This window comes from Musa acuminata, chromosome BXJ1-6, assembly GCF_036884655.1.
Source record: "Musa acuminata AAA Group cultivar baxijiao chromosome BXJ1-6, Cavendish_Baxijiao_AAA, whole genome shotgun sequence".
NCBI lineage: Eukaryota > Viridiplantae > Streptophyta > Magnoliopsida > Zingiberales > Musaceae > Musa > Musa acuminata.
The window spans coordinates 40,537,235-40,554,956 of NC_088332.1; the positions used below are offsets into that span (position 1 = coordinate 40,537,235).

At 38.3% G+C, this 17,722-nt stretch overlaps 1 protein-coding gene and 1 pseudogene across 3 annotated transcripts; one reads left to right on the plus strand and one right to left on the minus strand.

Moving 5' to 3' along the window:
• Positions 1–880: 880 nt before the first annotated feature.
• LOC103989336 (FRIGIDA-like protein 3) lies at positions 881–7,503 on the minus strand (annotated as a pseudogene).
• Positions 7,504–13,202: 5,699 nt separating this feature from the next.
• On the plus strand, positions 13,203–17,096 carry LOC103989337 (probably inactive leucine-rich repeat receptor-like protein kinase At5g48380). Of its 3 annotated transcripts, none has more exons than XM_009408148.3 (3): positions 13,203–13,491; positions 14,807–15,744; positions 15,886–17,096. In XM_009408148.3, the coding sequence occupies exons 2-3, from the start codon at positions 14,902–14,904 to the stop codon at positions 16,882–16,884; spliced, it is 1,842 nt and encodes a 613-aa protein (XP_009406423.2). In that variant the 5' UTR covers positions 13,203–13,491; positions 14,807–14,901; the 3' UTR covers positions 16,885–17,096. The 3 variants fall into 3 exon arrangements, with proteins under 3 accessions (XP_009406423.2, XP_009406424.2, XP_009406422.2); XM_009408149.3 differs by having other exon boundaries at positions 13,244–13,491; positions 14,813–15,744; XM_009408147.3 differs by having other exon boundaries at positions 13,287–13,491; positions 14,879–15,744.
• Positions 17,097–17,722: the final 626 nt, after the last annotated feature.

Genomic DNA, 17,722 nt, shown 5'->3' on the forward strand with positions numbered 1-17,722 from the left:
TTTTTTTCTGAGTTAATTGTATGATGAACAAGCTAATTATCAATGGAACAATGATAAATTTATGGTTCTACTTGTTTGGACAGATATGAAATAGAACCTAAAAATGCAAAACCACAAGTAAATATAAGCAGAAGATGTTGACCCAAACATGTTCAAAAGCGACCACCCACCCACTCTCACTGACGACTCCACCTGCAAATCCAATCCGATCCACCTACTAATCTTTGGACCATTTCAAACCCACTATTTCTTCTTTTCAAACAAAAATAGAAATTAATTACCCACTGCACCAATTATAAACATTAAAAAAAATATTTATATTTATTTATTCTAACGTTATCAGTTTTATTAACGAAAACACGAAAACAAAAGGTAAAAGATCATCTTAACGTTCTAGTTAGTGGGAAAGGACAACGGGGGGCTGGGAATGCCTATTGTGAATGAGAAGAGTGATAGTAAAAAGTGAGGGTCGTATTTGTATTAACGCCAACGCAATTGCCGAGTAATGTTTTTGTCACTTTATATTTATATCAGCGTTGACATAATTACCAAGCAATAAAAGGACTACTAACGCAGATGCCAAGCGCCACTGCTTTACATATGTGTCAATGTCGACGTAATTGCCGATAACACCACTTGACATCTGCATTGATGATCATTTCATCGCTTTACACGACGTCGACACGATTGCTGAGCGACGAAAGAGTCGCCAATACATATGCAAAGCCATAATATCCACTTATGACCTCCAACGACATCACCATCCGCCACCACCGTCATCGTTCATCACCACCAAAATTATTTTTTTTTATTTTTTTATTTTTATATTTTTATTAGTAAAATTGACGGTATTAGCATAAATAAATATAAATATTTCAGGAATATCAATGTAATCTTTTAAAATATAACATCAAAATATTAAAGATAGTTGACTATATGAATAATCAGTCATTAGCCCAACAAATATCCCACCTCTCGTTTCAAACCCGCTGTTGCTGAGCATGTCTTCTTCTTCCCTTGGTCAAGGATAACATCTACAGGGCTTCTTCCCTCTTCCCCTTCTCCATGCAAGGATGGAGGGACTGCTTCCTTTGATCTACCGAACCATCAAGAGAAAGAAGAGCAGGCGTTACTACAGGTGCCTCTCATCAGGTGATGCAGCAGCAGCGTTCGGCGTCGCTGAGTCGGGCTCCGACGGCAGCACGTGCATGATACCGCCGCCGGAGACCCACAAGGCAGCGCTTGAGATGGCTCAGCTTGACATTGACAAGCGCACGTCGACGACTATCCCCGTCCCATCGGATAAGCTCTGGGGCTCCGACCAAGGGCGCAGCCATGGCCACCATCGTAGGTACGCTTCGCTGCAGGAGTTCTCACATGTCTCGTTCATGGAAACGCCACCTCCGCCGACCAGGTTCTCCAGGGCGAGGAGCCATCGCGTGCTGGCTTGCATCAGTGGAGGATGAGAACTTGGAATCAGATATCACATGCAGAGAGAGCTCTCCTCAACGAACGAAGTGGCAGAAGGATGATGTTTTCTTACCTCGTGACCAAGTAAATCTGATGAAGGCACGTCTGCAATCTTTGAGAATTCAAAACTATGTGCAGTTTGATGTTGCTAACAAGCTTAGTTCTTCAAATTACCTAAGTCCAATTTGGTTTTGTAGCATGATTTTTGCAAGTCTATGTCAGATGACAGGTATTAGAGTTCTTTGGTTCGATCATGAGAGTTGGAAGTTAATGTTCAAATATTCGTAAACTATACTTTCTAGTTTGTCAAAGCTTCCAAAATTTCTTGCAAAAAATTAAGAAAGGTCTCTAAACTTGTATAAATCTCAGTGTAATTGAATGATCCTTCTGGTAAAGTTATGACTAATTACGATTCATCGAGTTTACGATTTCAAATAACTAAACTAGCATTCAAGATTGTGAATATTAGGTTAGAAAAATTCTTTGCAATAACGAAAAAAAATCACCTCCACAACACTAAACTAGCATTTAATTGTTCTACTTAAATGCTTCTTCCATAATTTCAAGAAACTCGGACGAAAACAAAAATCGATAGCAACCAATAATGTTATGAATATTAGGCCTTAAAAATTCTTTGGAAATAACCATTTAAAACTCAGGTCACAGAAAACACTACCTCCACAACACTGGTAATCAATAATCCATGAACAGAAACTGCAGCATTCTAGAAACAGCAATGTTGGCCACCTTGATGCTGCATCCATGGACAAAAACAAAAGATCAAGTTAGGGATTAGATGAAACATGTCAGCCAAAGGGATAAGCACAAGTTTCCACTGAGCAAGGCGGGCTCCGTAGTTGGTCAACGTATTGTACCTGACTGGTGGTCACAAGCTAGTAGGTTGAAGAAATCATGATCACTTAGTCTATTCCATTAGTGTAAATAGGCAGTCCGGTAATGTATCTGGTAGCCATTTCCATGGTAATTGGTATGTGTAGGATTGGCAGTGTATGTAGCAGAGCCCGTGACCGTCGTCGTCGGATGATGACAATCGGCAGCATAGACATACTGCCTGTCAGATGGATAAGGAAATCTCTCAGTGTGTGCTCGGTAGAAGCTTTGTCAGGCATGCTGGTGATACGAGGAACGTAGATGCAGCCACCGGCATGGGTTCTCTTGGATTGTGGCTTTGCAGCTTTGTCAGCCCTCTTCTTGTCAGCTTTTGATTTCTCAAGCTGAACAATATGCTTTTGCAGTGGATCAATGGGGTATTGCTCCTCGATGCACTTGATGACAACTTAAAGAGCAGATAGTTCATTCATTTCATTCTGCAGTAGAAATGTTGCCAACAAAGTTTATACATTTGTTGTGATACAAAAGTTTAGTGTGAAGTTAGATAACAGGAAAAACAAAATTGGAGAAGCAAGAGTTACAAGTTATCTAGTAAAACACAAGATTTTGCAGTCCATGATAAAACAATAGGTCCTACTGATCATAGTGTATCCATGATGCATGTTTCCCTGAGGTTTTCCATTTAGACAAATATGGATGGCCACAAGAATGCTCAACTCCTTCAAATGTAGATAGCTACAATAAATTTCTTAAGTCAATACCTGAAACTAATGAATTTACATAATATCCAAGCAAGAACCCAGTTGCTGTTCGTACTCAATTGAACTGACGATATCAGATAACCTGATGCCAAAACGACAATGGCTCCTTACAATGACCAGTGAGGATTCAAGCAGGGAGATGTATCTGATAGATACCTTAAACGAGTTTCTTTTGGTCAAGGATTCAATCAGCTCAATTAAATCTAAAGAAAGAGATATGTAATCTCATGTCACACCATACAGATACAGTCTGCCATGATGATAATTAAGAGTATACACTCTATTCAAGAGTATGGCTAGCTGAATCAAATATATTCTTAACGAAACGGTTTCTTTTCCCTCTTCACAAACTAGCAAAAGGGACCCATCCTGGCCACATATGCCCTATATCATTGAGTTCAGAAATCACAAAAAAGAGATTGAAGTTCATTATGTCAAAGCAAACCCTACATCTGTACCACTAACTCGTGTTTTACCATGAAGACAACTTCGATTGATGGAGATCTGGGTTAACCCAAAGTTGTCGGCACACAGATATTGATAAAACATCGCCACATATAGCAAAACTAAAATCTTTCATAATGAAATTTTTATAAGCTACAGGTTAGAACTCAATAAATAATCCACCATAACATTTTCTCTAACATCCCATCTTCTGAAAAGTATAATTACCGTAAGAGTAATCTAAAAGCATATGTGATATATGATAACAATTACCATGAAGGTTCACTTTAGTTCCAGATTTCCTATTGTAAGAAAAATACTAATTTAATCAAACATGAAACCATGGATAATGTTTTGATTATAGACATAAAAAAATATTTCTACAAAATTAAAGCTTTCAACTTAATTTTTACCAATATTTTCTGACAAATGATGAAAACTGTGAAACAACAGTTATTATGCTATAGCTACCTAAAAATGTAGTCCTGTGATCATGGCATTGTTAACACTTGTATTTAAATGTGCTTTAGAAATACAGCCTTATGCAAGAGATGTACGGTCTAATGAGGCTACTATGAAATATTTACTCATGGGTGGGGCAAGCTCTTCTATTCTGGTTCATGGTTTCTCTTGGCTATATGGTTCATCTGGGGGGTAGTCTAAAACATACATGGATGAACTAACCCGGTTTGTTCCCTCATTAAATCAGTTTAGATATCTCTATGTTTATCTGCTCCTTAGACATTCTTGCCCTAGAATTATTGTGGCATATCCAACATGCCTACCAACTGAAGAATTGACACATGTGACCAGGTCAGGCACACTGCCATGCCAACACAAGCATGAGGGTGGGATGAAAATGGGGGCCTACCACATGTACAGGCATCTAAGATGTGTGTGCCAGTATTGCATATATGCATAGAGCATGGGCAATCATTGCAAGGATACAAATATATGTATATAGGTCTCACAAAAACAAGGATTTACTAAATTAAGTTCCAATGCCAACAAACATTTAGAAAGTACCCTACACAGAAATGTTGCAGGCCTCTCACATAAATTCATCTAGCTGCATATGCAAAATATCTCAGCATAAGTACCTTAAATAATGAAAAAATACAAGTGATTAAAATTTAAAGCATGTGCTCAAGGCTATGGTGAATGCAACATTTCCAACTAACATAGTTTGAAACAAAGTTTTTAATTTCAATGTGTACTGCTCGGTATGGGTGATACCAAATTTTTGACCTTATATCGGGCGATACAAGGCTATACCAGACGGTCAAAATTTCGATCGTTACCGACTTATATTAGGTTTCAAACTGTCAAATTGACTGTTGGAGGTAGTCTAAAGGGTTTTTAAACCCTTTCCTCCCTCCTCTTTCAATTCATTTCACTCTCACACTTTCTTAAACTCTCTCAAACTCATTTTACTCTCACTCTCTTAAACTCTTTTAAGCTCCCCTCAAACCCAAAAAAGATATGTGAGACTATTCATACCTAAATTACATTAGTTTTGTTATAACTATATTAAATGTATATTTATTTCTAACTTAAAAACTCTATCCTAACTTTTTTTTTCTATTTTCAGATATTTTCGGAGGGTTTTATGCTATTTTAGGCGTATCGCTCGGTATGCCCTGGTGTACCGTCAATATGTCGGTACAAACTAAAATTGCGAACCCTGGTTTGAACAATTTATAAATGCACAATGTTCGAGAGTGATTGATCCAACTACTTGACAAAAAATAAATCAGATCTTCAAGAAATTTTGCACCATATGCGAAAAGAATATCATCATGAATTCCTAGGCAGAAATAGTAACTCGAGACAGTATCATGGTATAAATTTGACCTAATAATAAGCCTATTATATACAGTTCCATAGATCTTAGTTGCATCATCACAGCTACAAAATTCACCAAATGTTTAAAGTGGTCCCCTCACTCCATAATTGAAAAGACTTCAAATAGAGCTAATTGGCAGTATTAGGGTAACTCAATACAAGATAAATAGTAGCCCAATACACGAGCCTCCCACTAATGCAGGATTGAGGAATGCCACCATGGCTAGGTAAAAAGATGAATTATTAACAAGCTAGCAAAGGAAGAAGACCTGTGCACCAGGAGACATGCTTCCAGCTTTGACCTGTGATAGCTTTCTTGCCTCCCTCATATATGCTTTAAGCAAAGGCACCAGTGGAAATTGTTCCATAGATTTAAATGCATAAGTGAGATTACTAGCCTCAATTTACCTCCCACTACTAAGAAGAACTTTAACCAAACCTATGAATCATGGAAAGGCACATTTAGTCTTGAAGAATCAATTAGTACCAAACATAACCAAGACATAAACACAAAGGTGATTGGATACTTAGTGATGGTGACAAACACATGCAACAAAACAGGCCTGAAAAGAACAACTTAGTCATCAAATATATGATACTGGGCAAACCCAATGCATGGCTACCCTAGAATATCCATGACATTAAAAAATGTGATTCTCACAAAGTTTCCAAACCTAAAGGATATCATGAATAGAATAGATGAAATCGAAAGGATTGCTTCAATGGGAATATTTCATGATGAAGGTCATGGCCCCATGTAAAGAAAATGTCAGATCTAAACTATTGGATGATGAGACTAATTGTCTTCACAATGTCTATGTATAGGGTGAGCTTCTCACTAAGAAAATGTGAAAAATGTATGTCAGATCTAAACTATTGGATGATGAGACTAATTGTCTTCACAACGTCTATGTATAGGGTGAGCTTCTCACTAAGAAAATGTGAAAAATGTATAAGGATGTGGGAAGTAGGGATAGAAAATTCAACACAAAAGGTGCCATTTTTAAAAACAAGAATTATCAGTCCTAAAAAATGTGAATGCACATTAATATGACCAAACTAACAAAGGACCAACCTGGCATTTTATGTGACAAACCAAGTGCACGACACAAGTCAACAGTTTGACAGTGCCATGTAACAGCTGGAATAAGTTTGCAGATTTCATCTTGATCAAATTCTGATACAATGTCAAAACTCAAAACTAGCCAAAAGATGAAGAAATGCATGTGCTTCCAATGATTTCCCATTGCTAGTTTCAGTTTCCATCTAATTTTGGTTTCCATCCTTTTGCTATCACCTTTGCTTTCTCTTTAACACCAGCAGTAAGTATTTGCTAATCAAAAGGTGAAACTGGTACAACATCTGCCAACAGTTGTTCAAGAGATTCCATTAACATGAGACGAGACCTTTGCAGGCCCAAAAGATTCCCATCTTTTTTTCCATCAGATCCCAGAATTTCTCCAGCATAGAGGCCCTTCAAGGAATCCAAAACAAGGCTGAAAGGATTGGCTGCACTTCTTTAAGCCACTGAAACTTCCTCACCTATAGAGCTCAAGTTTTTCCAATTATCTGAAATGAATTTATGTAACCCTTCTGTATCCATTTCTTCACATAGTTTCACCAGCTCTGAGGAATGTTCCATGTGTGCATTGCCATTTTCTGCAGGATACACAATTTCCAATCCAGGTTTGGCAGGTGTAAAATCAAAGTTATCTTCTGAAGCAGCATTAGCCATGCCATTGCCGACCCCCTCACACTCAGCAATGGGCTTTGGAGAATAGATTTTGTATTTGTCAAACAAAGCACAGAGGGCAGCATCTCTTTTTTCCTGCAATCATTCATGTAATGCAAGTTCCTTAGCCACAACAGAAGCCTCCTGCTTCTCCAACATCTCTTGGTCCTCTGCAACCTTTGTAACATATTCCTTCTCCTCATCTTCCAATTTATCAAACCTTTTCTTTAAATACTTTTCAAGTCCATGAAAATGTTCTTCGAGTTCTTTTCATTTCATGTTCAAAGATATGGCACTATGGCTCTCAAGTTCCACGAATGCATGCTGCAGCTGTTGTATCTTTGAGGTTGCAGAATCAATGAGTGCAGCAAATGACAGTATATCATCCATAGCAGTAATCCCTACCAAAAGCAGAAAACAGATACTTACATATCAAGCAGTAAATCATATATGCTTGGCAACTGCTCCTAAAATGCTACAGAATTAAACTAATAATATGCATGGACACCACCAAATATACAAGCAGGAAATTGTCTGATAAAAGAAACAACAATAATATAAAAAGGATGGCTCAGTGAATGGGGCTCCCACCAATGCGGAGCCTAGGGAGGGTCGTCAGTAAAGAATAAGCAACCATACTACCACCTAAAAATTCGAATAGACGAATGATATTGCAGAAGGCTCTCAAATTTATGCTTTTCTGAAGGTTGCTCTTTCACTTTGTGAAACCGGGATTCTAATGCAGTAACTGATGATTGCAGACTGCTTACCAATTCCTGTTTCTCCAAGAGATGTTACTTTGTAGTTTGTAAAACCTGGGGTCTATTTCTTCAAGAATAAAGAATTAAGTTGGAACATAACAACAACACCATATTGGATACCCAAAAACCTGCTAGCTAGGTTAAGCTGATGAGTTATGTATATCAGTGTTTTTTATTTATTTATTTTATGAACCTAAATCTGCATAGGTGATAGGACTGCACAAGGTCAATGTCACAGGCATCTTCATAAACAGTGACTCATACTCTTACTTGGATTATTCAAAAGAACGACCTGATCAAAAGTTTTTTTTTAGTCCATTGGTAATAGAAATAGTGACTGCACCAGAAAACAAAAGGTTTAAATGTTCACCAAAACATTTGTTTATTCTGCAGCAACTAATTTTACTGGCTCATGAAAAACTCCAAAGTACTTGGAAGTCTGGTACCGATTTATGGTAAGCAAAAAAGGACCTACCAAATCACAGAGCCTAGATTGGGAAAATGAAAAAGGTTTTTCCAAACATGCATATGAATTGGGATCGAGCAATAAAAACCTATAACATCTGCAATCTACCAAAATGGATGTGCAAATCACTGCCAGAAGATAATAAAAAACAGAAAGAAAAAAAAAAAGTTGAGGATAAAGGTCTACAAAGATATGAAATGGTGAAAAAATGATCTTGGGGATAAAACACCAAAGGACAACCCAAAATGTTTAAGCTGGCAAACATGCAGTGTATCTGAATCTCAAAATGTAACTTCAATAATTACAGGCTATCAATGTGTTTATGTAGAACATCAGTCAGGTTAAAATGAATTTAGGTTATAATATAGACTAACTAATCGAGTCCTAACTTAATCGATTCCAGCCTGAGTCATGATTAAGTCTAGGTCAGCCAAGCTTAGCGAGTCTTATTTCTAAAATAGAGAAGATTCAAAAATCATTTCTCGACTTTCCTCATATTCCATATTAATTAAAAAGAAGTTGGTCCTAGGGGAAAAAAAATCTCCACAGCAACTATAGTTTTTCTAGACTTTGGCTATGTTAATCACTAACATGTTCGTATTGTATAACAGATCCATCTTTGTTGGAAATCAAATTGACACATCCCAAAGTCACTTCCACCTGAACTCATCTCCCTATGATCCTCCCAGAAAAGTTCCTAACAAAGTTCAAATGGGGGCATAATTAAAAACCAAAGTAGTCAATTCAGACCATATACATTAGCATCAGGTTCTTTATTTTCCTAGTTTGGTAAAAAAAGTCTCTGATTTAACCGGATTCCATAAAGTTATCAAGATCTAGTATACAAGGTTCTTCAGCAAAAATAGGGCTGTAAAATATTCTGCTAGCGAGTTTATACATAGTCATTAAGAACCCACTACCTAATACAGTGGCAGGTTCTTTAATATTCCTAATTTGGTTATACCTTATCTCATTCAAACAGAGTCCACAGAGGATTCAAACTCTAGTAGATGGAATTCAGCAAAAATGGAATTGTAAAAGAATCTACTAGCTAATTATACACAGTCATTGAATCCAGCTACCGGGCTGCACATATCAGTGTCCAATCTATGGTAGTAGGATTAGCGTTTGAACATAAAAATTCTGAACATCCAGATCATTTTAATCCTGATCTCGATTTCTAATATGAATTCCAACCTCCATCCTGATCTAGATTTCTAAATCTTGATCAATATGTGAGAGAATCAGAAAGTTCCAACAGAAAGGTATGTACACAAGAATTTTATTATGATTGTTTTCAACATCAAATCAGCAATTATGGATGAAAGAAATGTAGGGAATTTGGAAAGCTTTTCTTGAAAACCAAATGCATAAGTATTCATCAATAACTCATCAAATTGAGATCCAGGCTTTTACTTCATAACCATCAAAACATGTGGCAAGAGACCATAACTAATGATTCACAACACATCAAAGAACACTTTTCCCTTATAAAAAAACAATTCCTTTTCTAGTGTCATTAAAATTTTGGACCACTCAGAACAGGCTCCAAATAAGCACTTCTAATATTATATACTTTAATGTCCTTGCTTCTGACTTTGTTTTCCTTCTTTCACACATCTTTTAGGTACAGTGAATGTTTTCATGTAACACATTACGGCATCAAAATACATTAAATATTGTATGGGACAACCAATCACATGGTTAGTGACAAAATTAGAAAGCCTTAACAATAGCACTTACCACCCCAACATAACAGCCATGCATGGAAACCCAGTATAAGACGTTACCCTTCAACAAGAAAAAAAAGTCCAGATGCAATAATCTTATAAACTTTCATTCAATAAAATCTCCTAAAGCATCAAATTTCATGCGGAAAACTTGTTTAAACTTCCCACGCCAAGACATAGAAAGCAAAGCATTAACATATTGTAATAACGTACACTTCAAAACTACTTGGCCACTACGGATTAGCTTATCAATGTCACTTTCTTCCAACACCCAAACGCTACTACTCATCAATTTCTCCACGAAAAGTTTCCAATTTACAGTAATATGCCCATTCGAACACCCAAATAAGCTTGCAATACGATCAAGAGGGAAAAGATAGCCTTAATCTGCATCCCAACCTCAATACCTACACCATCATCCACCTAGACTATCAAAAAAGAGATGTAAGACAAAATTCAACCAAGGAAAGAAAAAACTACTCAAATTCCCACCAATATGGTTTCACTCGCAACTCATGACTAAACGACAGAAACCATACGAGACAACACCGGGCCAAATTCAAGCGATCAAAATGGCACATACCAGAAAATTCCTATTCTCCGTCATCCAACCGACGATAACCCCTATTTCACGCATCAGTGCACCGAAAATGGCGATCCAACCATGATTCGGACGAAGGAGAGACCAATTAACAAAGCAGCGAGAGGTTGAGGAGGAGAACTCACAGGATTACGCGGCCGGCGGGGATTACGGTAGCCGACGGAGAGGAAGCGGGGTGGAGCGGAAGAGAGCGACATTTAAAAGCGATGTCTCGGATGATTCACTTAATTGAAACGCGGGTATATCGCGGGATCTAAACCGTCCATTCCTGGATCGACGGATCGGATGATCCTACACTTCCCCCGTCCGACGTCTGCTTTGCAGCAGGGGCGAACCAACCCGAATAAATTTCAGGGGTGATGTGCCATCCGACATGTACGACGGTCAACGCGTCAATTAAACTTTGTATATCTTCCGGTGAGAAAACGAGATGTTGACTTTGACCCAACATAGTAAAAAGGTCAAAAACGTCGCCGCCAACTGTCCCGTGCTCGACGACTGATGCCATGGGAAGGCCTTTAAACTTCTCAACCTAAATTGGATTCCAAATTTTAATTTGTGGCAATTATTTTTTCTGTGATCGATTTATGTCGCTCTATCTTATTGTGAATTCATTAATCAACGTGACATATGTGATCGTCGCTTTGAATGAGCTCTTGATATGCTTTAATTTTCACGGTTCGTGCAGCGCGTGCCTCGTGATTGTTGCCGCGTACCGATGCAGATGACTGTTAGTTTTACTGGTATGATGAACAGAGAACAGCTCCAACTGGTCAAGTCAATTCAGTGGATTTGACCTAAGAATGTGGAAATTGAAGTCGATCATTGTTAGATTCAACTCACAAATCAATATATCCAAAAGAATGAAGACGAGAGAAAGGCTTTCGAATCAATATACGCCCCCACACGGTTTGGAGGAGATAATATTTGGTTTTTCAATAAATTATAAATATATATATATATATATGATTTAAAATATTATATATTTAATTTTTTTGGGGAGAAAAAAAGTATATCACTTATCAATCTAAACAAATGTGTTGGGTTGAATCAATCAACTCTTTAATATGCTAATATTCTCTGTATCGTACTAATTTTATCGGATGTCGAGACTTTAATATATCAACTCTTTAAGATAAAATAATATTTATTAAAAATTAAAAATAATAAGAAAATGGAAGATGAGCACAACAAACTAACTCAAATCAATTGATCTATTGATTTAAATTTCCAAAGGAGTATAAGATTGGAAACTAAAATGAGGATAACAATTACTGGCACATAAGAAAATGTTTTTTTCTTCTATAAAAATGATAATAAATGGTTGATTTATTAATTATTGACGGTGATAGAGTTAATGTCTATAAAACTGCTATTCAAGATTTCTTTCTTAAGTGCATGTTTTAATCATCAGAAAAGAAACCTGTCAATTTATTCTAGGTTTGGAAAATTGTTCCTACACCATCGCCATCATTCATTCATAAGCTATCAAAATCATGATTTTAAATATTAGTCATATTTTTTTGATTGATACAGAATGATATATACCACTTATATATTAACACTATATCGGTCGTACTAATCTTCTCTGTATTATTTTAATTTTATTAAAATTTATGCTAATAATTTTTAAAAATATTTATACTTTACAAAGGAAAAAAAAAAGATGACACAACTAATTTCCATGTCTGAATACCAACCAAGGAGGTCATACTTGGCCCCCTCACAAGATAAGAAAAAGCAGAGAAAACAAGCTCTGATGAGGCCCCACACATCTTTGACTGGAAAAGTTCAAAGCAATGCAATGTGTCCCTTAAAGTCTAGACTCTTTCCTTCCATGGACCAACTGCTTGATGGTCCAAGCCATCAATGCTCTCACTCTCATAACATGGGAGGGAGTGTTGTCCATGTGAATGCATGCATAGGGATGGAGCAATGCATCCTTTTCTTGGTTGCTTAACCCCAATTAGGCCACATATTAATCTAATTTTGGACTGAATATAAATAAAAAATAAATATTCGAGTTGAGTTTCAGATGAATAATTTAGTGCGTCCATTGATGCGATTTATTGCCTTAAGCTCGTACGAGCACTACCGAAATGTTCCTGTGTCTTCCCTACCTGCGTTGTTACCCGCCTTGTGATTGGAGAAACCCGCGCTGGGGCCATGGAATCGTCGAATCATGAGGCAGGAAGGGGGGGCAGAAAGCACACGTGCGATGCAGATCGACGTCACGTGATTACGGTGCGCCACTCGGACGCGCATTCACCGTCTATTGGCGGCGTTAGGTGGTTGCTGTTTGATGCGCCCCCCCGGCGCATTTAAGAATAGATGCCGCTTGACTTTGACTGGAGTCCAAGTCAATGTATGAAGCCACCTCATACCGTTTTGTATGCGGTTGATGTAATCTACCGTGGGGATTGAGGATTAAATTGATCGGAGGAAGAATCGTCGGCTGGATTTTATTCTAAGCAGTGATCGCAAGATAATTAATTGTCGTGCTCTGTTGGTGATGATGGAGAGGAGAAAAGAAGTGTCTTTTGGATTAGGGAGGGATTGGTTGTCGTGATAGATGTGATTGCTTTTTCTTTACTGCTGTTGGTTGTGGTGTTTCTGCCTTTGAATCCTGGCACAGGCGACTCCTCTCTCTCTCTCTCTCTCCACCACATTCTTTAATGTTATTATTTAGACTGGAGTGGAGAAAACGCTGGGAACAAGGAAAGTCTCCTTTGAGCTCCGCGTCCCGATTGGGGGTCTCCGGAGAGTGGAGACTGGGGGTTCCGTGGTTGCTCTCGGTCTCGACTCTGCGTCCTTGCCATCGTGTTCTAGGTGAGTGATCAAAATGAGATCTTTTTATTGTTTTTGATTGTTCTCGGACGACTTCTTTCTCGCTCGTTATCTGTTCATTTCTTGGTGATTTTTGGTAGGTAGGTGGATGATCTGTGGATTGATTTCGCCCAGCGCAAGTGTTGGAAAGATTTGGTTTTTCTTTAATTTGGTTTCCATGGATCTTGCTGAATTTTGATGGGTGGGAGTTGTTGGGTGTGTTTGGTTCTGAGTTTTATCATGAAACTTGGGAAAAAAGAGATCTTTAATCCTTTTCTCCCTTTCTATTTATCTAACGTTTCCAAATAGTGGCTCTTCATATAGGAAGGCCTGCTACTTGTTGATGGTTTTTATGATGTCTTTTAGGGACTAATAGAACGAGTCTTTGCACATGTGATGGTTTCCTAGAAATAATCTGTGGTTGCTTTTGGGGGTTATAATTATCTATATATCACGTTTGGTTATTGATGATTCTTCTGGTGAAATTTATGGGTGGACTTATAAATTGCTTGGCTGGTTTGTTCCTTCTACCTCATATATTAGATTTAGATTTATGTTTGGATCCAGCTGGGGTGTTATCAGTAAAAGTAATTCATCAGAATTTCCTATCTAGTTTTAGCTTGGTAGTTTCTGTCTTCTAAAAGGGAAAAAAAAACTAAAATTATTGCATTTTATTGAATGTTTGGTGCTTATAATACAGAGGAATTATATTATTAGGACTGATGTTGGCTTCCTTAGCTTCCAGTGGTGTGATTTAGAAGGTAAATTACGTGTTCCAATATAAATCCTGCATTTTGTAGGACGTTCAGAATATGAACTTGGTTCCATGAGATGAGATTTGTGGGAGTAGAGTAGATTTTAATTGTCCGATCATACTACTATAGTACTATGACCGTTGTCCCTGTAATTCTTTTTCATAAGTTATTTGTCAGAAACTGCATATTTGTTGCAGGTCTGGGTTTTGTAGATCGTGAATGAAAATAAAGTACGAAAATGAGCATTTTGATTTAAAACACAAAGTAATTTGTTGTATTTGCACATGCATTAGCTGAGCTAGCGAAGAAGATTTTCTTTGTTTGGCATTATGAAAAGTAGCATTCCATGAATCGCTTTCTTGCTCTAGATTTATCTTCTACAAGCTGGTGGACAATTGGTTAAGTCACCGTTAATGAATCATGATGTTACCAGTTGATAATTATTCTTGAATCTTCAGAACTATGCTCACATGATATGAAATCTACCTTTGAATTGGTACAAGTCTGGGACTTTCTGTTCTTGTAGAAATCTGTTCCTTTTATCTAATGCATTTCTCATTTAGGTGCAGCTGAACAGTGGAATATATAATGGGCGACTGACGTTGTATCTGATCGTGTTTCTTGTACTTGGTTAGAGAAGGAGCTTGGAGGAATTTGCATGTTTACAGCCATGAAGTGGAGACCATCTGTTATTCTTCTTCACACACTCTTTTGGTTTTCGCTCCATGACATATGCTACAGTACTCCCAGTGACATTGAATGTTTAAGACTCGTAAAGCTATCACTAAAGGACCCTGAAAATAACCTATTCTACTCATGGACCTTTGACAACACATCAGAAGGGTCCATATGCAAGTTTAACGGTGTCGAGTGCTGGCATCCTGATGAGAACAAAGTCCTTAACCTGAGGCTTTCCAACATGGGACTTCAAGGCCAATTCCCTTCAGGACTTGAGAATTGCACAAGCTTGACTGGGTTGGATCTCTCAAACAACAACCTCTCTGGAACTATTCCTGTGGATATCGCAAAAAAAATACCTTATGTCACGTCACTTGATCTTTCATTCAATGATTTCTCAGGCCAAATTCCAGTGAATCTCTCTGACTGCACTTATCTTAATTCACTTAAGCTTCAGCATAATAATTTGACCGGACAGATTCCTGGGCAACTGAGCATCCTTTCACGACTAACAGAGTTTGATGTTTCTGACAACCACTTATCCGGCCCAATTCCTGCACTCCAGGCTAAGCTTACACAGTCAAACTTTGCAAACAACCCTGGTCTTTGTGGGGCGCCTTTGGGTGCTTGTGCAGGGACTTCAAAGAAGATTAATGCTGGTGTAATCATAGGTTCAGCTATTGGTGGTGTTGTGATAACCATCATCATTGTTGGAGTTGTTTTATACTTCTGTATGCGTAGAATGCCCATCAAGAAGAAAGAAAAAATTGACATAGAAGAAAACAAGTGGGCAAAATCTATAAAAGGAGCAAAAGGCACCAAGGCAAGTTGAGTTTACTCTTCATTTAGTTAATGAGTTGAAATTTCTTTATTATGATGATTGTTCTTTCTTTATCTTTTCCCCCTTATTCTGTATTGGTGCTCAACCTATGTGAAGTTTAAAGGACAAACTTGTTATTTGTAGGTCTCTATGTTCGAGAAGTCCGTGTCAAAAATGAAATTGAGTGATCTCATGAAAGCAACCGATGATTTCAGTAAGGAAAACATTATCGGTACCGGTAGGACAGGGACGATGTACAAGGCAACACTTCCAGATGGCACTTCTCTTGCTATCAAGAGGTTGCAGGACTCACAGCAATCCGAAAACCAGTTTGTATCTGAGATGGCAACGCTGGGAAATGTGAGGCACCAAAACTTGGTTTCCCTGTTGGGTTATTGTGTTGCCAAGAAGGAGAGGCTCTTGGTGTACAAGTACATGCCCAAGGGGACACTCTATGATCAGCTACATGGCTCAGGTGCACAAGGGAAGAGTATGGAATGGCCGACAAGGCTCAAAATCAGCATCGGAGCAGCAAAGGGATTGGCATGGCTTCACCACAGCTGCAATCCACGCATTCTTCATCGGAATATTAGCTCCAAGTGCATCCTACTCGATGAAGATTACGAGCCTAAGATATCAGATTTTGGACTTGCAAGGCTGATGAATCCCATCGATACACATCTTAGCACTTTCGTGAATGGTGAGTTTGGTGACCTGGGTTATGTGGCCCCCGAGTATGCTCGCACACTGGTCGCAACACCAAAGGGTGATGTTTACAGTTTCGGAGTAGTTCTTCTTGAATTGGTCACTGGTGAAAAGCCGACTCAAGTGTCTAAAGCTTCGGAAAACTTTAGAGGCAGTTTGGTGGACTGGATAACCTTCCTTTCGAATAACTCTCTTCTTCAAGATGCAATCGATAAGTCAGTAATTGGAAAGGACTATGATAGTGAACTACTCCAGTTCATGAAGGTTGCCTGTGCTTGTGCTTTATCTGGTCCTAAGGAGAGACCTACCATGTTTGAAGTGTACCAGCTTCTAAGAGCTATCGGGGAGAAATACCATTTCACCGCCGATGATGACATCTTTCTGCCACCACTCAGCATGGATGCTGATAATCTGGATGAGCTTATCGTGGCAAAGTAACCAAGAAGTTAGGTGGATGGTGGAGATGGGAGTCTGGAGCAGTAGTACATCTGAAGGAAGTAAAACAACAGGATGATCATCACTCGTTTTACTTCAGATCTCTCGCAATATATTTCTTGTACATCAAGTTGCTCAAGTATCGTAGATGAGTTCTTACTTTGTCGCCCTTATCCTTTCGTATACATTATATTGGATAGTGGTTTGGTTTGCTATTTTCCCTTCCATGCTGAATGGTTACTGCATCATCAATGAGTTCAAAATTCCTGCAGAAACTCACTGTGAGGTTTCCGCTGCTTTCGATATTTGGATCGTGTTGATCTTTAAGGTTTGCCATGAAGTTGTAGAACCCTACCTACCCACTGCCGTCCACCCAATTGCTCACCATTTCTTCATCAAGGAATGTACAGATGTTGCACAGTTCACTGGGAAGACAACATCAAGTGGCACACGAAAAGCTTCTGAGATAAAAATGGGTTCTTGCCTTTCAAACCACTAAGAGTGGAACTCCATGCCATGCTTCAGTTAGACATAACTTGATCATCATCATGTAATGAAGCGTTGAAGCGATTCCCTTCTTCAACACCTTCCCCGTCATTTCATCGAGCACCATTGCGCTCGTCGCAATCGAAAAGCACGCCAACTGTTTGTTCTCGGCCACTCGCTCTTTGCACTCCTGTATAATCGACTAGATGGAGTGCAAAGAGCACCCTAGTAGAAGATTAGCCTTGGATCAATGACAGAGTTACCTCCATTGCGATCTGGATAGGTAAGATTCAAGTTATGAGAATAACCTTCCTAAACCCTTTTTAAGGTAAGAAATTATCAATTGGAACCTCAC